At 38.2% G+C, this 21,050-nt stretch overlaps 1 protein-coding gene across 1 annotated transcript in view; it reads right to left on the reverse strand.

Moving 5' to 3' along the window:
* Positions 1–2,535: 2,535 nt before the first annotated feature.
* The window catches only part of CLTRN (collectrin, amino acid transport regulator), a 37,698-nt gene continuing 19,183 nt past the window's right edge, over positions 2,536–21,050 (reverse strand). Inside the window, exons 4-6 of the mRNA XM_002831415.4 lie at positions 19,868–19,981; positions 14,445–14,639; positions 2,536–3,345 (exon numbers count right to left, since the gene is read on the reverse strand). Coding sequence (XP_002831461.1) covers positions 3,189–3,345; positions 14,445–14,639; positions 19,868–19,981 — 466 coding nt within the window. The 3' untranslated portion in view covers positions 2,536–3,188. The remainder of the gene's footprint in view (positions 3,346–14,444; positions 14,640–19,867; positions 19,982–21,050) is intronic.

A 21,050-nucleotide genomic window follows, 5' to 3' on the forward strand; every position in this document is an offset into this window, starting at 1 on the left:
TCAGCAAACCATCGCAAGGATAAAAAACCAAACACTGCATGTTCTCACTCATAGGTGGGAACTGAACAATGAGAACGCATGGACACAGGAAGGGGAACATCACACACCGGGGACTGTTGTGGGGTGGGGGGAGGGGGGAGGGATAGTATTAGGAGATATACCTAACGCTAAATGACGAGTTAATGGGTGCAGCACACCAACATGGCACATGTATACATATGTAACAAACCCGCACGTTGTGCATATGTACCCTAAAACTTAAAGTATAATAATAATAAAAAAAAGAAAGAAAGAAGGAAGGGAGAAAATAAGGAAACGGAGAGAAGGCACTCTGGTAAGTGACTTGAACACTACCTCTAAGAGTATTATATTTAGTGTGAAGATACAAACACATAAACAAGTATAAAAAATGAAGTGTTATAATCATTATAAATAAAAATGTGTAGACATAATCAAATTACAAAGCAATAGTTAATTCTAACTGGTTGGAGGTCAAGGGCAAAGTGAAGCGGGTTACAAAAATGTTATGAAGACAAGACTGCATTAGGACTTTTGTGGGCCCTAAAACACTCTTGCCTTTGTGGTCCCCTTCCTCTATAGAAAATATATTTAAAAATAATAATTATAGTACAATGAAATGAGTATAATTATCTGGGTGTTCTAGCAGCCAATATCCCGATGTCTGGCAAAGACTTCCTGAAATCAAAATGTTTATGTGAGAAAGACCCTAAGAACAAGGTACAAGAGTGGCTGAGAGGTAGGGTAGAGAAAACAGCCTGTTCAAAAGCTGGAAGTGAGAGATCTATGTATGACTGGATGGAAAAGAGAGAGAACTTGCGAGAGATGAAGATAGGGAGGGAGGTGGAGATGGAGGGGGTGTCAAACTTTAGCAGGCTCTGTGTTAAGGGGTCCGGCTTTAGCCTAAGGATAATGATAAGCCATTTAAAAGTGTCTGTGTTAGGAACTAACAGGACCAGGTTTACATTTCGGGCATTCATTCAGGCTGTATCACAGACAATGGACCGGTAGATATTCTAGGGGGACTTCTGGGCTCCCTCTTCTAGGCCAATACACCCATCCCTAGCAGCTAAGAATATTGGCTATTGAAGGCTCACAGCTGAGTCCTTCAATGGGAATTGCATCCAGCCACGGTGAACTGCCTTTTTCAAGGATAAGACCCTCTCCCAGAAGGCACCCACAGGCATGCCTGGCCAATGTGGAGATACAAAGGCCCTGCTCCCTTAACTCAATCAGGAATAGCCCCAGCTCCTGAGCTTCCTGAAAGATTGGCTGAGGCTTCTGTTGTAACCATGTTTCTGGTTGTTTCTCCCTCTGCCTAATCCTACTCTATTTGTTACCTGTTGCTGCCACAAACTTAACAGCTTAAAAAAATACACATTTATCATCTCACAGTGTCCATGGTCAAGAGTCTGGGCACAGCCTAACTGGTTCTTCTGCTCAGGCTGCAAAGTGTAGGTCAGACTGCATTCTCATCTGGAGATTTGAATGGGGAAAAATCTGCTTCCAAGCTTCCTCCAGTTGTTGTCAGAATTCATTTCCTTGTTGTAAGACTGAGGATCCCAGCTTCTTGATGCCTGTTGGTTGGAGGTTGTCCTTGGTGCCTAGAGGTCACCAGCAATTCCTAGAGCAAGCTTGTCTAACCTGTGGCCTGCGGGCCGCTTGCAGCCCAGGGCAGCTTTGAATGTGGCCCAACACAGATTCATAAACATTTTTGGTGAATTTTGTTTAGCTTATCAGGTATTGTTAGTGTTAGTGTATTTTGTGTGACCCAAGACAATTCTTCTTCTTCAAATTTGGCCCAGGGAAGCCAAAAGATTGGACACCTCTGTCCTAGAAGCTGACCAGTTTCTTTCACATGGGCTTTCCCAACATGGCCACTTACTGAATCAAGACAGCAAGAAGATCTCAAAAACAAATCTACTAGCAAGACAGACTCAGATGTAATATAAAGTAATAGCAGAAGTGTGACATCTCATCACCTTTATTGTATTCTATTCATTAGAAGCAAGCCACAGGTACCATACTCACTGAAGGGGAGGGGATTATATGAAGGCGTGAACACCAAGAGATGGGAATGATGCGGGCCACCTTAACATCTGTCCGCCACACTTTGCCTTCCTCACTCCTTAAAGGTGTATCTCCTGAGTGCATGCCCCAATAAACCTGCTGTATGCAGCTACCTATCTTAGAGTTTGTATGCAAGGAGGTACACTGGAGGCAGGGAAGTGAGTTAGAGACTACTGCTGTAACTTTAACTATGGGTGATAGCAGTGGGAAATTGAGTAGCAAATTTTATTTTCATTAATAAATGTATAATCATTGTTCTTAGAATTTAGAATTATTCATGGCCTATCTGGAAATAGAATCAACCTAAAAACTACAAGGTGTCTTCAAACAAGGATACACACAACAAAAATAATTCATTTCTATGGTTGTAGAGCAGATTAAAGATAACTAATAAAAACAAGACTATGTTCCACAGTGTGAAAATAAATTTCAGACCACAATCAGTCACACAATCGAAAAGAGATGATTATTACTTTATTAAGTTAGCACAGATTGGACTTTTACAAATTGTAGAAATGGTCAACAAATAGAATTGTCCTATTAGGGGCTGATATTCAGAAAATATATAATCAACTGTTGGTGTGCTAACAGGATAAAATTCTACCCTGTATATCAGCACTTCCATTTTTATCCATCCATTTACAATAATTACTTCTCACTTTTGTTTACTTAGTCATATACAGAGTGATATAAGTGATCGTCAAAAAGGATCCATTTTCAATGATTTCTACACCACATTATATGTATTCTCCACTGGAAAATTTATTTTTCCTTAGGTCTTTGAAGTGTGAAAATATATATATAGGCCGGATCTTATTTCTAAAAATGCTTAAATCAATAACTACAAATACCACATGACCACATTTATACACTATATTGTCAGAAAAATATTTTAGAATATTTTGAGTCGTGAATAGCTTATGATTTCAGTGGTGTTGGTGGGTATAATTGATTGCTTTTCACTTTCAAGCACATTCAAAATTTATTACAAAAAAAGAATGGTGAAACAAAATATATGATCTGCTCTTGGTATTTCAGGATGCTCAGCAGTCACACAGAAACAAATGTTTAATTTCTTGAGGAAGCAGAACAACAGCCCTTCAGAGAGGGGTGAGCCTCTCATCCTCTGTCATGAAGGCATCATTAATATGCCCTCCCTTCATGTCCAGGGGATCAGAGGGGATGCCATTTTCAATTGTGATCATGTTTTCACACTTATCTTCAGCGTCATCCACTTCAGATGGTTCTTTGTTCTTTCTAAAAGCACATAAAAAAGAGTGATTGGCATCTAGAAGGACCATAACCATGGTTGCACATGGTCTTCTGTACGAACATGGAGAACAGGAAGGGGAATAGGCACCTTAGAACAATGAAATAATTTAATGATATTGTGTAATTTTCAAACAAATTTCAAAGACCATGAAGAGTTGGTGAGGTGAAAAGATACTATCAAGATGAGAAGTCTGTATAGATGACATATACATAGTGATCAAAACAAGTGGTCTTATTTAGAATACTAAAATCAATATAGATGAATATGTATATGAATGAATATAAGTGTATATGCACATATATACACATAGACATTCACACACACAAATTGCATGAAGTAATGTGAAGAAAATGCATAGTAAATTTGCAAGTTTAAAATCCATCTCTAGGAGAACTTAATAACAATTGAATTGCTAAAAGTAATAAATCCCTCTCATGGGATTTGACAAATTAATGGTCTGAAAATGTTGAGTGAAAATCAAATAGAAATGAGCTATCAGAAAGAAAATTAACATTACTTTGTAGAAAGTAAGTGCTATAAACTTCAAATATTGCTGCTTGGCTCTACTCATTACAAAATAATTGTGTTAATTTGCAAGTCACGATTTTGGAACTCAGAACACACTTTCCCTAATTACTTTACAACTTGTAGTTATAATTCCAGGTCACTCCAAAAATTCCATATGACAGGATAAATTCTTGAGTTTCTAGTAGTTTCACCCTTTGTAGACCTTGCTGACCCCAACCCAAGTAATATGCAGATCTGTAATATTTCTTTGGAGTGTGGAAAACTGTAGACTCAAATTCAAAGGTTTTTCCGGTCTTTTGTGAAAGACTAAAACAATGAGACAATTATGCTTGATATCATGCAGTAAAAGAAAAAAGAGAGGTGGATGCCTCTAGGCAACCAGAAGAAGGATGGGTTTCCCTAAGGCTTATCACAGGTTGGATGTTGGAGCACCACTCCATGGTGACACCATGGAGGCATGATGTTAGGCATAAGGCTCCTCGACTTGCAAAGGATTCTCTTGTCCCACAAATTTGTGGAAATGCCAAATAGCAGAAACGAAGAGATCATCTGGCTGAGATTTTGGGCACTGCAGTGGTGACCAGGGTAGAGTCCCACCACTATGAGGGTCCCTTAGAACCTTGGTGAGTCTCTGACAGGTGAGGAGATGGTGAAAGTGCCCCAATGATGACCGAGATGGAATTCCTATTAGTCCTGCATGAGAATGTGCTTTAAAGGATATGGTGCACATGTACCCTAGAACTTAAAGTATAACAAAAAAAATTTTTTTTTAAATCATCTTTCCCACCCACATGATTTTCCTGACTCCATTCCTGTCCTCTGTATCATTTTCCCCTATCAGTTTTATTGAGGTATAATTGACAAATAAAAATTGTATATATTTTTAAAAAAAGAATATGGTGGAAGAAAGTGGAGAAAAGAGAAAGCTCTTTTTTTATAGAAGAATGCCAACGAATATAGAAAGAGTAATAGGAACAAAAATCACCATATAATAATAATTGATTCTGATGAGGATTATCAATGGATACTAAACCATTATGTGAGAGACGGTTGGAGAACAGGATAGTCACATGGTTTCAAGATATCACCCCCATAAGCAAAATATCAATTATAAAAGGACACTTGTATTTTGCTAAAAGAGAAATCTAGTGAAAATTTCCAACAATGAAAGAAACTGACAAGTCTGTCCTGATGTGATACACTGAGTAGATCACATATATGTTTTTCCCGTGTTCCAGCCCCGCCCCCTCCAATTTGTTTCGACCTGAATCTCATAATGAGGAGCCTAATCAGAAAAATCCAAATTTAAAAATGTTTTGCAAAACAGCTGACCTGGACTCAGCACAGAGTAGGCATTCAACTCTATGGGTAGATGAATCAATGAATGTAGATTAATGGCTGACTGGCTGGATAATAAATATATGGATGGACAGAAGATGGGTGAGTGGCTGAACAAATGATGAAAGGTGGATGGACAGATGGATAAAATAATCAATGAATGTAGTTCAATTGCTGGTTGGCTAGATGATATATTAATGGCTGTCTGGCTGTCTGGCTGAATGGATGGATGGATGGATGGATAGATGGACAGATGATAGATGGTACATTGAACAATTAGATGTATGTATGTATGGACTAATGTTGTAGGTAAAGTTACTCAGGCAGTAGCCCTAGGTAGACCTTGAACGGGCTTTACCACAAGATAGAAAGAAGGAAGGAAGGAAGGAAGGAAGGGAATTTTACACACAAGAAATTTCTTGTATCTCTTGTATTTTAGGCTTTGCTGATGGTTTATTAAATAATTTCAAATAGTTGTTCATTTAAAACAAAGGTAAAGTAGCATTCCAATTCTGTAGATCCCAATGTCATCATTTGAAAGTATTTTACCATTGCATATGCCACCATCAAATATCACAATTAAACACAATAGGCAATCACTGAATTGCAGATGCCACATTTTAAACATTTATTAATAAAACTTCTGGCCCAATGCTGGGTTGAAAGTCAGGAGTTGTGGTCCTAGAGACCTAGGGAAAGATAGGCTGCTATATTTTTCCATCCTTGGGGTGAAGACACCGCACTGGTCATGGCAAGCATCAGCAATCAGCAATCAGCATGGGTTGGGGTGGACATAGATTTTAATGTGATGAGAGGATCCTCCCAGGTGAAATTACCCACCAGAGGATTAGAACACTTTGGTTCCTCTTCCTATAGACAGGTGTATTGTTCACTTTCCACGTCCTCCAGAAAGCAAAGGAAATCAACATTCTATAACCATCAATCACATCACTTCCATTCATAGTATCCAACATTCACTAACAGCTATATTTTGAGTGTCTACTATGTGTATGGAAGAGATACAGTCCTTGTCCTAAAATGAACTCAATGAAAGGGAAAAACGACATATATACTCATCCTCCCTCTCCCCATTTTAATGCTTTATAAGAGAGAGGAATGTTTCTTCTAAAGATGAAGCTGTAAGTAGCAAATGTCTATTTATAAATCATCATTTAAAATGGCTATCTCATGTAAATTCCCCCAAAATCACTCCTCATTGGGCTTGGAGTGAATAATAATTTTCCACAACAATAAATAGATTGTGGACAGCCAAATTTTACCCTGATATTTGTATATGTCAAGTATGAAACCTGTATTACAAACATTTTAGTAAAGGGAGCATTCTGAAGTAGGTGGCAATGCAATAGTAGTCTTAGAAATAATAATTGCCAGGGCCTATTTTCCAGTTTCTTCAGTTAATAAAAAAAGTATTTATGGAGTCAGAAGAAAAATGACAAAGAGCTAGACGTATGTGATGATCATTACAAGGAATCTCGCTTCCCCCTTCCCAGCAACAAGGAAAAATGATTCAACAGGCATCACAAAAGAATGGGGGAAAACTAAAAAGGAAGATGTAAACAAATGAGGACAAGTTTTTCTTCTTTAGAATAAGAATAACATCTCAACCAAAAAGATTCCAAGGGGAATTGCTATGGAAATTTATCAAACTGAGCTGTGTCAGTGGCAAATTAGGTGCATATTGTTCTTTTACAACCATAGATCCAGTTGCAGAGTCCTGGCATTGCTGGGCTTCACCAATTGCAGTGTCAGGAACTTGCTGCTTGGTGGACATGATAAGCAGCTCAAAGGTTATCTAACAGTAATATATCACTTTGTCACATTTCATAGTGTTTGCTGTAATAAACTGATTCACTACCTGTGCATTGCTTTTACTAAGAATAATAAAACTTAACTATCTTTCTGGATCATTCTGATTTGATGTTCTGCTAAAAACATGAGTTCTTTTTCCTGAAAGCTAAAATCAAGTGTTAATTACTTCTGCTATTCCTGCAATGTCAGGGGGTTCAGGAAGAGGATGAAAAAACTGATTAAAATTCCTGGAATGAGCTCCTAGGAGCCTTGAGACTGAATATCTCTCATATACCTCATAAATATAGAGAGAAGAGGGGCAAAAGAGGGGAGAAAAGAAGCATCACGTGTGGCCCTCAGAGCTAGGGGATGTTGAGGAAAGGGGTTTGCTCTGTTCTAAGATAAAGTAATGGTGCCAAAAGCAGGAAGAGCATTTCCATCCCCCTTCAAACAAAATAGAGCTGACTGCCGGGCGTGGTGGCTCACGCCTGTAATCCCAGCACTTTGGAAGGCTGAGACGGGCGGATCACCTGAGGTCAGGAGTTCGAGGCCAGGCTGGCCAATATGGTGAAACCCCATCTCTACTAAAAATACAAAAATTAGCCAGGCGCAGTGGCGCATGCCTGTAGTCCCAGCTACTCGGGAGGCTGAGGCACCAGAATTGCTTGAACCCGGGAGGTGGAGGTTGCAGTGAGCAGAGTTCGCGCCAATGCACTCCAGCCTGGGCAACAGAGGGAGACTCCATCTAAAAAAATAAATAAACAAATAGAGCTAAAGAGGCTGGGTGTGGTGGCTCGCGCCTGTAATCCCAGCACTTTGGGAGGCCGAGGTGGGCAGATCACAAGGTCAGGAGATCAAGACCACCCCGGCTGACACGGTGAAACTCCCTCTCTATTAAAAATACAAAAAAATTAGCCGGGCGTGGTGGCAGGCGCCTGTAGTCCCAGCTACTCGGGAGGCCGAGACAGGAGAATGGCGTGAACCCGGGAGGCGGAGCTTGCAGTGAGCCAAGATCTTGCCACTGCACTCCAGCCTGGGCGACAGAGCAAGACTCTGTCTCAAAAAAAAAAAAAAAAAAAAAAAATAGAGCTAAAGAGCCAAGACCCAAGAATAGCCAGAAAGACAATAAAAGACAGACAAACATGATTTTCAAACAGGACAGAATCAATTATTGGGGAATTGAGACCGTCCTCAGAATTGCTCTGGATGATTCTGGGGGGAAATAGGGTTACTGGAATGATTTGAGTGGGCATTGTAGCACAGTGAGATTGATGGACTTTGAAATCAAACCTATCTGGTTTTAAATCCTGTTACTATTACTTTCTAACCATGTGACTGTAGGCAAGTTGCTTTACATGTGCCATATAATAGCAATGATAATGCTAATGATAATATTAAGTATTTATTACATGATAGAAATCAGACTAGGTGTTTTGTATGCATCATCTCACTTAATTCTTACTGCAATATTATGCATATTTTATTATCACTGTTTTCCAAATCCATCGTTTTAACCACTCAGCCATGACTACGTGCCTCATCCCTGTTTTTCACATGAAGGAACTGACACTCAAATACGTAGAGTAACTTGTCTTTCAGAATGAAACAAGATTGGTGAAAGGAGTTGACCTAGAACTCTATTTACTCTCCCCAGGCTTTACTCAACACACTTACATTAGATTTTTATCAGGTATGTATATTTAAGAACAGCAAAGAAAAACACTTGTTATATTCGCTATGACATTACTCATTTTATTTACACCTCTATTTTTAAGACTATTCATTTAATTAAGACTTTATAAGAATATGGTTTCAGGATATAAAAGTGTTGACTGAGCCACATCCCCTTGTGTGAAAAACAAGATCTGTGGAAATCCAAATGCATTTTTATTTACTATTGACCTTATGGGAATATAAGTATAACTAGAAACAAACCAAGCAAATTTACTAATGACTCTACTCAGCTGGGAGCATTAGCTAGGGCTCTATGTCCTAAGTCTTTGACCTGGCTTTGTTACTATAAGATTACAATCTCCTTCTAGGCAAGGACCATCCATGTTATTTATGTTTGTCTCATCCACAATACATACTATAGCTCCTATCACGGAATGGATGGTCAATAAAACAATAAAATATTTTTACTTATCTGGGCTTTGGTTTCTGGAGGGTTGGATTTGGATCATTGTTAAGGTCCCTTCCTAAGACCCAGTTGTGATCTTAGATCCAACTAAGGTCTAATATTATAACAGTCTATTTATATACTGGATTCAACATCAATTCTAGTATGTACATGTAAATCTGAAACAGTGCTGTGTCCATGACTGTCCTTGTAAACTACAAAGTTCCATGTTATATAAAATTAGCACTTTATAACTGCTTTTTATGGTCATGCTAGTAACTTAAATTGATATAGCACTTTCTAGCATGTAAACCACTAGGTATATTCTCTGATTTTGTCTTCTCATCATTACACTATTTAAGAAAATATTATCATCATTTTCCTTATGTGACCTGCTCAAGGACACAGCTAACAAATGCCAGAGCCTGAGACTGGAACCCAAAACCAAGAGTCTTAGTTTAGGGCTCTATTAAAACACACATCACATTATCAAGTTCATCACCATCACCATCACCAACATCACCATCACTATCACTATCACCATCATCATTATCACTACCATCATAAAATTGACCATATAACTAACACATCTACTTCTAGGCTGTGGCTAGACACTAAATCTAGTAGAGACATTATTGTGAAGTATATGCAGTTCATCTTGGTTGCCTTCCCACTTGTTCTGCTCCCTAATTGTTGCCCCAAATTTTAAAAATAGCTTTTCCAACTTCTTTCCTTCAACAAATCTCTCATTTTCACAAACTGCTATTCTCAACTAGAGGGCAATAGAGAAGCAACCTATTCTAGGTATTTCACAAAGAGGTGGCAGCTGTAATGGTGTGCTAGATCTGGCTGGTACAGGTTTTCAAAGGCTGATTGCTAAATATTCAGAATTTTTCAGCCTTGATGGGAAATTGGCAAATGCTACAAATCAGGGTATTTATTCAGAATTTTTCAGCCTTGATGGGGAACTGGCAAATGTCACAAGTCAGGGTATTTATTCAGAATTTTTCAGCCTTGATGGGAAACTGGCAAATGCTACAAATCAGGGTATTTTTCAGAGAGCTGGTTAACCAATTCACCACTATTGTGGTGACCAGTAGACCTCATAGGATTATTTGCATTTTAAAAAAGTGTTTATTCAGCATGGTAGTGGCATCAAAACAGACACATAGACCAACGGAACAGAATAGCAAGGATAGAAATAAATCCATGCACTTATGGTCAACAGATCTTCAACAAAGATGGCAAGAACACACAATGAGGAAAGAACAATCTCTTCAATAAAAGGTGTTAGGAAAACTGGATATCTAGATGCAAAAGAATGAAACTGGATTGTTGTCTCACACCATATATAAAAATCAACTCAAAATAGATTAAAGACTTAAACCTAAGACCTGAAACTGTAAAACTACTAGAAGAAAACATAGGAGAAAAGCTCCATGACATTGGTCTGGGCAATGACCCCAAAAGCACAAAAACAAATTCAAAAATAGACAAATGGGATTTACATCAAAATGAAACGTTTCTGCACAGCAAAGGAGTTAATATCCAAAAATTTATAAGAAACTCAAACAACTCAATAACAAGAAAACAACCCAATTTTAAAATGGGGAAAGGATGTGAATAGAAAATTTTCAAAAGAAGACATACAAATGCCCAAAGGGTACATGAAAGAATGTTCAACTTCACTAATCATTAGGGAAATGCAAATCAAAACCACAATGAGATACCACCTCACGCCTGTTAGAATACCTATTATCAAAAAGACGAAACATAGCAAGTGTTGATGAGGATGTGGAGAAAAGGGAACCCTGGTACACTACTGCATGAAATGTAAATTAGTACAGCCACTATGGAAAACAGTACAGAAGTTCCTCAAAAAATAAAAAATAAACTTCCATATGATCCAGCAATCCCACTCTGGGTATATACCCAAAAGAATTGAAACCATTATGTCAAAGAGATTTCTGCACTTTTATGTTCAACCCAGCACTATTCACAACAGCCAAGGTATGGAATCAACCTAAGTGTCCATCAATGAATGAATGGATAAAGAAAATGTGGTACGATGAAATACTATTCAGCCTTTATAAAGAAGGAAATCCTGACATTTGTGACAATACGGATCAACCTGAAGAACAGTATGCTAAATGAAATAAGCCAGGCACAGAAAGACAAATGCCACATAAATAAGTTGAATTTATATGTTAATTATTTGATTTAGCCATTTCATAATATATACATATATCAAAACATCACCTTATATGCCATAAATATATACAACTTTTATTTGTTAACAACACCTTAATAAAATAAAACAAGCATTTAATAAAATCCCAAGCAATGAGTTGGTGAATTGGAGAAGTTTCTACAGTATGATGGAAAATACCAAGATATTTTCCACAATATCTTGGTGGAAAAGAGATCCTTTCCCAGCACCTCTTAATCATAGCAATGGCTTAAGCTGATCTTGGATAATAATAATTACTGCTTATTTAGTGCACACTATATCCTAGGTACTTTATACACATTTATGTCAGTCAATCCTCATGAAAGCCCTGTGAAACATCATCTCCCTGTTGCAGATGGAGAAACTGAGATCTCTGGAAATCAGGCGACTCAACTAAGATTATACAGGTAAAGGGCACAGCTGGTATTTGAGTTTACCTAGTTTGGGCTCCATTGGTTGCACACTTGCCACTCACTGTCCCTGAATAATTAATATAATGGTGTTATTGGCAAAGATAACAGAATTGTTAAAGCTTTGCTGAGAAATTTCCTCAATAGTAAGTTTAGATATATATATGTGTGTTAGATGACTCTGGCACTCTTCTCCATAGAAGCAGAATGGTGACTTAGATAATCCCATGGTCCCTCCAGGTCTTCTAAGCTTAAGATTCTGTACCACAAAAACTATGTTCATTATTATCTAATGTATGGATTAGATTGTTGAACATTCCTTTGACTGTCTTCCTCGAAACTAAAGGTTTTGGGTGCAACTCCTATCTTTTCCATGATTAGAAAGGGCTTTCATTGCAATTTTCAGGGCTCTCCCCACTTCAAACTGCATCCTCTCCTCACATTTGAAGCAACATTTTGTCCAGGAGACACCCACCACAAATTGTGTCAAACTTAAAACACAACAAACAATTTATCTTCAGAAGGTTGTCATAATTTTCCTGACTATATTTGCTAATTATTGATGCTCTCCCGGTTTACACAAGAGATGTGTCCATCTGCTTTCCCAGTTTGAACATGAAATAAATTTGTGAAGGCAAGGTTGTGACAACAGCTTCACTTCTCCAAGGCAACAAATTATGATGCTACACACCCAATTATTATATTACTGCAGAATCTGCTCAGAAGGAAAGAGATAGCTGATCCCAGCACAAACTAGCTGAAAGGCCAGCAAATGGCAAGATCATAAAATAATAGTAACAGCTAACACTTATTGAGCACTCACTGTGTGCCAGATACCACTCTAAGCACTCTATGTATTAACCCTTTTTATCCCACCAAGTTAATTATTTCCAGTACACCTCACTGTCACTCTAGAAAAGTTATCTATTCACAAACAGTAAAGATAAACTTAACCAGCTTGAGTCTAGCACCACAAATTATATTCTCCTAAGCTCAGTTTCCCTGACTCACTGTGCTTCCTGATATCCATACAGTTAATGGATTATATACAAGGGCAGAACCTAAGAGATAAATACGTTGAGTCTAAGCAATCTATCTCCAGAGTCCATTCTTCTAACTCCTACACTATACTGTACTAGTGAGGAAATTAGAAACCAAGTAGATGGAGTGAATTCACTAATGTTACAGTTGTTGGAACACAGAATCACAGCATCTCAAGATTAATACAAAACAAAAACATTAAGCACAGGTATTCAAGCATTGCATGAGAATATTTCTCAATATTTTCAAAAGAAAAACCAAATGAACATCTTGTACCAAGTCTCTTTGCATTACATGCCATGCCAAGATCATCAAAAAAATCAGGTAAGTGTAACTTGATCCTAATCTTTGAATTTAATTTGAGGAATAGACATAAACCATATTTATTTCATAGCATTTTACTTATCATTTGTGAATAAAATTACAAAGCCCAAGATTTAAAATTATTACCTTCTGCTAGTTACTAGGGTGAAACATATGGAAAGTAGTAAACTTCAAGAGGAGCATTTAGTCAAACACATACTTACTTAGCCAAACACATCCCACATGTCCCATGTAAGAACTAACACTTTTAAAAACCATGCCCCTGTTATTTTCAACTGCATGTCACTGTAATTACCACTTACCAGAATTATTCTTCCTTAGTATCAGAAAGGAAGGTTTACAAGCATTAAAGTCTAGTGAAAAGCTGAGGATTTTTCCATCTTCCCCCCTGGATTAGAGGTACTGGTTAACAAAATCATGCTGAGAAATCCTGTCTCCTCTTCTTCTCCACTACCTCAGTAACTTCCCCACAGGTCTTAAATTCCCTCTTGAAGCAGTATCAATAATTTAGACATCGAAGTTTGCAAGTGCCTCCAGAATCTAGGTAAATGAACTCAATAAGTGAAACTCTACCTATAAATTGTTAAATTGAAAGCTCTCAAACTCAATGAATAAGAATGACCTGAGTATTCATTAAAATGCATCCCTTCAGAGATTCTAATTTAGTGGGTCTGCAATAGGGCCAAGGAACCTACATGTTAAACAAGTGTTCCAGGTGATGTCTGATGCTGAGAGTTGATTTAAAGGCCATGAGCAACACAGCTCTATTCAATATCATAGGCACACAAGGGATGAGTGTCCATCAAAGGGAAGGAAGTATAAAACAGTAGAAAGGCATCTAGGACAAGATGGTAGCCTGCATGCACTGGGCTAAGAAGAGGTAAGCCAAGGTAGGGAGGCATGGAACTATGAAACTGCTGGCATTTGGATGTGGATGACTACCAAAGATGAACTCTGCCTACCCAAAAAGTCTGTTTAGCTCCTTATATCTAGCTTACAAAATCACAACACAGATATTAAAATCAAGCCTGGATATGAAACATTTATGTGGTACAGAATAGAGGGAAAGGTAGTCATGGAAGGAGCCTAGTTAAGTAAGGGACACTGGACTCTAAAATATATCTAAAGAAAAGAGCATAAGTGATATTTTTGAAAATCACCAATTTTTTCAAAGTTTCAAATTTAAGGCATTATCTTCAGCCAGAGGAAAATCCTCTCCTGATTTGTCCAAGTCATGAGGAAATAAGAAAATGCTCTTTCAATCACTCCTTTTAAATATCTTACCTTCTACGTTGCCAGATCCCTGATAAAATCAGTAGTGTAATTGCAACTATGACGATGCAAAATATCACACCAAATATAATAATCCAGATGGGCACAGATGGGTCCATGGGTGGTGCAAGTGTGGAAGGGATTTTTAAAAATTCCAGAGTTTGGTCATTTAGAAAGAAGGCATTGTTGATCCGGTTCTTGTTCGTTCTAAAATGCAATGATTATTAAAAATAAACAAAATAACACAGAAAAAAAAACTATTAAGACAAAGTACAAACCTGTTTCTCCATGATTATAAATATCTCTATAAACGAAGCATCCTCCTGGCAGGAGACTTCAAGTTGACTAAAAAGTTTGCTGAGGGCAATCATGCCATAGTTTCTCTTAAGTTACAACACTAGCTGCCAGAGGGATACCCATGTATCCACTGCTGCCCCCATTGTTGTGAATGTCCAGAAGTCCTGAGCTTTGAGCTCTGTCCACCATGTTTTATTTCCTGAGAGGTAGTAAGGTAGACGGAGGGACTCGTCTCTGGAGGTAGGGCTCTAACCCTGGACCAAATTGAGGACTAACTAAAACAGAGCTAGGGGGTGGCGGGGAAGCAGCTTTCCATCAGACATGCCCACCAGTGTGCCATGTCAGTTTACCATTGCCATGGCAACACCTGGGAGTTACCACCCCTTTCCATGGCAATGACGTGATGACCCCAAAGTTATTACCCTTCCCTAGAAATTTCTGCATAAACTGCTCCTCAATCTACATGTAATTAAAAGTGGGTATAAATATGACTGCAAAACTGCCCTGAGCTGCTAGTCTCTGCCTACAGGGTAGTCCTGCTCTGCAGGAGCAGTCACAGAGCAGTAACATCACAGGAGCTATAATACTGCCTCTTCAGTAAAGTTGTTTTCTTCTACTTCTGGCTCTCTCTTGAATTTTTTCCCTGGGCAAAGCCCAGAATCCTCATGGGCAAAGCCTCAATTTGGGTTTCACCTGTCCTGTGTGAGTAGCATCTAGATTAGAATGACAAAGCTCTATTTAAGGTGGCTTACATAAATATCACAGCCCCCAAAAGTAAAATTACATGTAAAATATGGGTGATGAATAGGAGAAGTAAAGAAAACCAGAAGCAAAAATGAAAACATGAACCAGGAGTGGCTTCAAATTCACCAACTTGATCTTGATATTTTTTTCATTAATTCAACAAGCATTTGCCAAAAACTTATTAAATATCAAATACCATGCTAGATGCTGGAGATACAACGTGAAATTAAAGTACCAAGGAGCTTACGGTCTAGAAGGGTGACAGATCAGTAGATCCGCAACCACAGTGTGGTACAAAATGTTCTGTGAAAGAGGCAAATATGGGCACAGTGTGAGCAGAGGGAAGGGCCAAGTACACCATTGTGAGAAGTCAGAGCTGCTTTGCTGTGGAGGCCATTTTTGAGCTCTGTTTCGAGGGACAAGTAGGAGTTTTTAGACCAAAGTATGTAGTGAGCACAGGAATGGAGACAAGGTAAAGTAAGACTTGTTCAGTAAATTGCAAGTAGTTCCATAGGACTAAAGACATTAATGATTTAGGAGTTCAAAAGCTTAGAAAAATGTTACTTTTCCTAGGAAATATCTGCATTTTTAGTGGTGGTGGCAGTTAAGGAGAGGTTGGTAGCAAAGACTTATTTAATTGAAACCAAATAAGTGAATTTCTAACTGTAAACTGGAGAGTCCTTGGAGATATTTTATGACCTTTACTGAATTCATATTATGCAAGCTGCCTTTGTCTACCTCTAGAGCAGCCCTGGAAAACAGAAATATAATGTGAGCTTCGTGTGACTTAAAATTTTCTAGTAGCTGCACTAAAATAAACAGATGAAACTAATTTTAATAATGTATTTTTTCTCCAATATATCTAAGAAAATGTAATTTCAACATGTAATCAGTATCAAGTTGACTTTGCATGTTTGTTTGTTTGTTTTTTGAGACAGGAACGATCATGGCTCATTGCAGCCTCAAACTCCTGGGCTCAAGCAATACTCCTGCATCAACCTCCCAAGTAGCTAGGACCACAGGTGTGTGCCACCACACGTGTGTGTGTGTGCGTGTGTGTGTGTGTGTGTGTGTAAACAGGGTCTTGCTATATTGCCCAGGCTGGGGCTCCACAGGTGTGTGCCACCACACGTGTGTGTGTGTGTGTGTGTGTGTAAACAGGGTCTTGCTATATTGCCCAGGCTGGGGCTCCACATTTTATTTTGTACAATGTCTTTGAAATTTGGCTTATGTTTTATACTGTGAGCACACCTGACTTTGGACTAGCCACATTTCAGGTGCTTAATAACCACATTTGGCTGGTGGCTACAGTACCGGACAGCCCAAGTCTACAGCCTGATAGTATAGCTTGAGAATCTCTGCAGGCCAGCACCAGGCTATCAGGAAAGACTTCCTTTAGTAAATAAATAACTATGCTGTGGCATGATTATTCATGGATGTGAAAGTGAACTCTAGCCAGATAATCTACGACAAGGGATTTTTATCCAACAATGGAATATTTTATTTTGTCATAACCTAATATTGAACATCTGAGAGCACAAACTTTTCCACAAAATAATGAAACCCACTGCTAAGACATAACTCAGAGAAAAATGAGAAGTTGCTCTGCATTCTCATTCTATCTTCCTAGTTGGTTAACCCTTTGTTACTTGCTCACTCTAGGCTTGGAATGTATTCTATCATCTCACAGACTGACTGGAAGTTCTAGCTCAGGTACATATTAAATCTGCTCCACCACTCAAATCACCAATTGGCATCAAGAATCATGTATATCTTTCAGCCAAGAGTGGTGTTGAATTAGGCCAGGCCCTCACAAAAGAACTAAAACAGACAGACATCTTGGAATTAGTTGGTCACTCCTTTACCTCATACTATGTATACTCTGTATTGGTAGAAAGTCCAGTACTCTGTTTTGCCCATTTCAATTATTTTACTTGAAATTAGAATTTTGTAATTCTCATTCTGTTGGCTATCCCCACTTCCTAAATAGTTTATCCTGCTAGGACCTTTGAAATAGACATTTTGTGAACAAATTCACGTACTTCCTGGACGTTCACCCTAACCACTTTGTGTAAAGGAATGACCAACCAATTCTAAGATGTCTGTTTCAGTTCTTTGTGTACTCTGGTAAACAGGAAAAATCACTGGATATGGTGGCAGGATGCCTAGGTTCAAGTCCCCACTTTCTCTTTCTAGCATGGTGGCCTTAAATCAATTAATCTCCCTGAGCCTCAGTTTCTTCATTTATAAAGGAGAGATAATAGTAATTGCTGAAAAATTATTGGTGTTGGCTGGGTGCAGTGGCTCATGCCTGTAATCCCAGCACTTTGGGAGTCTGAGGCAGGAGGATCGCCTGAGGCCAGTTCAAGGGCAGCCTGGGCAACATAGTGAGACCCTGTCTCTACAAAAAAAAAAAAAAAAAAATTAAATTAGCCAGGCATAGTGGCACATTCCTGTAGTCCCAGCTACTCAGGAGGCTGAGACAAGAGGATCACTTGAACCCCAGGAGTTCAAGGCTGCAGTGAGCTATTATCACGCTACTGTACTATAGCCTGGGCAACAAAGCCAGACTCTGTCTCTTAAAAAGAATACGAAAAAAACTGTTGGTGTCATTATTAAATGCCACAGATGCATAAGAACATTCCTTGTGAACCAAAAAGTTGTATGCAAATATTAGGTGGAACTAGTATTATTTTGCCCAATCACTTAGATTCTTCAGCCTTGAAATTCCTATTATTTGCTCTCTAAACACCATCTCCTTTTTCTCACTCTATCCTTCCTTTGTTGTATAGTTTCCTTTATTTTCATCCAATCCTGATGTGCCCTACTAATTCCCTGACATAAATTCTCATTCTATTGGCTATCCCCACTTCCTAAATAGATTCTCCTGCTAAGACCCTGGAAACAGACATTTTGTTGTGAACATATTCATGTATTAATACTTCCCAGACCTTCACCCTAAGCACTCACTCTTCCTCCTCCTATCAACTGAAGGACTGGTTTAACCCAGTGCCTTCATTTTCCTTGTAGCCCTCACAGATCACAAGACATGAATAAAATCTTTTTTCACATGAAATATGATATTTATGATTCTTACTCCCTAAGTGGTGAGAGTCTTAACAGTATTCTTAGTGGTCAAAGTGAAGAAGCAATTTAGTTCAAACTTTCTTGTTAGGGCAGATTCAACCATTTCCAATTGGTATAAATCCTCAGTGCCTTTGCTTCAGCAAAAGAAATAGATGATGTTCACAAAAACCTTTGACATTTGATTATATACTCATTATCTTAAGTGTTAACATTTTACAGAGAGCTAATGAGTTATTCCAGTAGGTATTTATCCTTGGTAAAAATAATAATATGTATTTCAGTAACTTGTAAATCTTGTGTGGGGAGAGCTACTTTGTTTTGTTCTAGTTTATTTCCTGAGCTCATTTTTTGAGTATATCTTTGCCCAACATCAATCACATGTGGTATTTGAAGTTTGGACACATACTAAAGGCACAGTAATTGAAAGAAATACAAGTTGCATCCTCCTAATTCTTGAAAGTCTCGAATTCGTTTCACTTTTGAGTTTCTTACGATCATAAGAAGGGGAGGAGTACAACTGTCGGGAAGTCGGGAAAAATTGTGAAATACTTGAAATGGGCAAAACAGAGTACTGGACTTTTTCCTGATTGTCCTGCTGAGAGCACCTTTCTAGGCAATTTCCATCTCTTATGGTCTTTGAGCTACTTTGCAAATCCATAAGTTCTTGAAAACTAACATAATGTAAATGATTCTTGTCCATAGAAAATCAAATGAACTGTGTCTAGTGGAACATAATTTGTTACTGCCTGAAAAATAGACTGATGCATCCTTCTGTAAATGCATTTTGCCATTCCTCACTTTCTATATACGGGTGGTTCCTTGAAGTCTCCTTGAAAAAGAATTTAACATCTTACTAGTGCCCTCATTAACTGAGATAAAATTTTTGATAGTAATAATGTTTAGTTTGCATGAGAGTCATGATTTTACCTTTTTTTAAAAAAAAATTATCTTTTTAAAGTAAAGACTATATATTGACCGAAAAAGGTAAGCTATTGGGTCCCTAACTTCTGCTTACTCAATGCTGGTGGTACCACCACCCCCTCCAGCTGTGACAATCAAAATGTCTCCAGACATTGCCAAATGTCTCCAGATATTGCCAAATGTCTCCTTGAAGGCAAAATTGCCCCTGGATGAGAACTACTGATCTATACTCATCTCTAACAGAAACTAACAAAATGAAATCTTTGTCATTTTAATAAATAATTCATGTGTGAAACAGATAAAACTCTTCAATATCTATTTTTAAAAACAGTTGAATTAATCAGCAAATTGATTGACTAATAGAAGGCATATTTAAGGGTGATTACCTTATGGCTGATTGCACCTCAACAGCAGGAAGGGTGTGATTTTTTGAAGGGTCTGTAACCACAAACCAGAATGATACCCTCTGGGTTACATTGCAAAGTAGGACATGGGAAATTCTGCAGACAGTGGAAAGAAAAAATATATGAGAAGAATATCATACCAAATGGCATTAAACCGTTCACTCTGATGCTACTACTATCTTAAGAGACATCTTAGCTATGTTTAAAAAGTCATTTCTACCATTATGAAGAATGATCTCAGTAAGAAGAAAATTATATAGGAAATTCCCATTGTTTCAAAATCATATACTTGGGGATCATTCCTTATAGGGAATAATAGGGAATCTGCCAAAAAATAATAATAGTCAGTGGAGAGCATTAGGGATCTCATTCTCCATCACCGGTTGGTGACAGCCCCCGTTTCCCCAATGCTTGGCCCTCTCTGAACCGTAGAAACCTTTGGTATTTTCTCATTCAACTCTTTTTAGTGCCCTGCCCATTCAGTCTTCCACCTCTCAGATCCAGAGAGGATCTGCTGCCCCCTCATGATTCAATACTTGCTCTGTCTGCATCTACTGTCTCTCTTCCACCCCAGCATCAGGGCCAAGACAAAAGGCACCTTCTGTGTGTACTTTTGAAGAAAAAGTTCTCAAAAACAAGTTTCTTTTACATCGCCTTGAACGAACCTCCAACTTAAACACTATAATCAATTCACCAGCAGTCTTTGAACTCTTTGTTTTGCAGTTACAGACTTTTCAACTGCAAATTGGAAATGTGACTCACTCTCCTCTGTATTACCATTAAAAGTGGAAGGGGAGAAATGACAATAGTGTTCAGAGAGAGACAATCTATACATGGATGTACTCAGGCTGGAAATTATAGGAAAGTCCACATAAAATCAACATTGCCAATGCTAAAACAAAACCTGATGGCTTTCCCAGTTTACTTAAGAGCAAAATTGCAAAAAGCAACATTAACATCCATCCTAGAAGTATCTGATATGAGTAAAGGATTTGTTTAGAGCATCCAAGTGTATTGTGATCATTTTCACACTGATCAAAGAGAGCACCCTTCTGTCAACAGGTATCTGCAGTTTTCAGGACCTGGCAGAAATTCTTCTATGTTCTGTCTTTAAAGGTCAGGTACAAAAGTAGAGGTAGCTGCCAGGCCTCTCTGCCCAGAGCTG

Source organism: Pongo abelii, chromosome X (assembly GCF_028885655.2).
Source record: "Pongo abelii isolate AG06213 chromosome X, NHGRI_mPonAbe1-v2.0_pri, whole genome shotgun sequence".
Lineage (NCBI taxonomy): Eukaryota > Metazoa > Chordata > Mammalia > Primates > Hominidae > Pongo > Pongo abelii.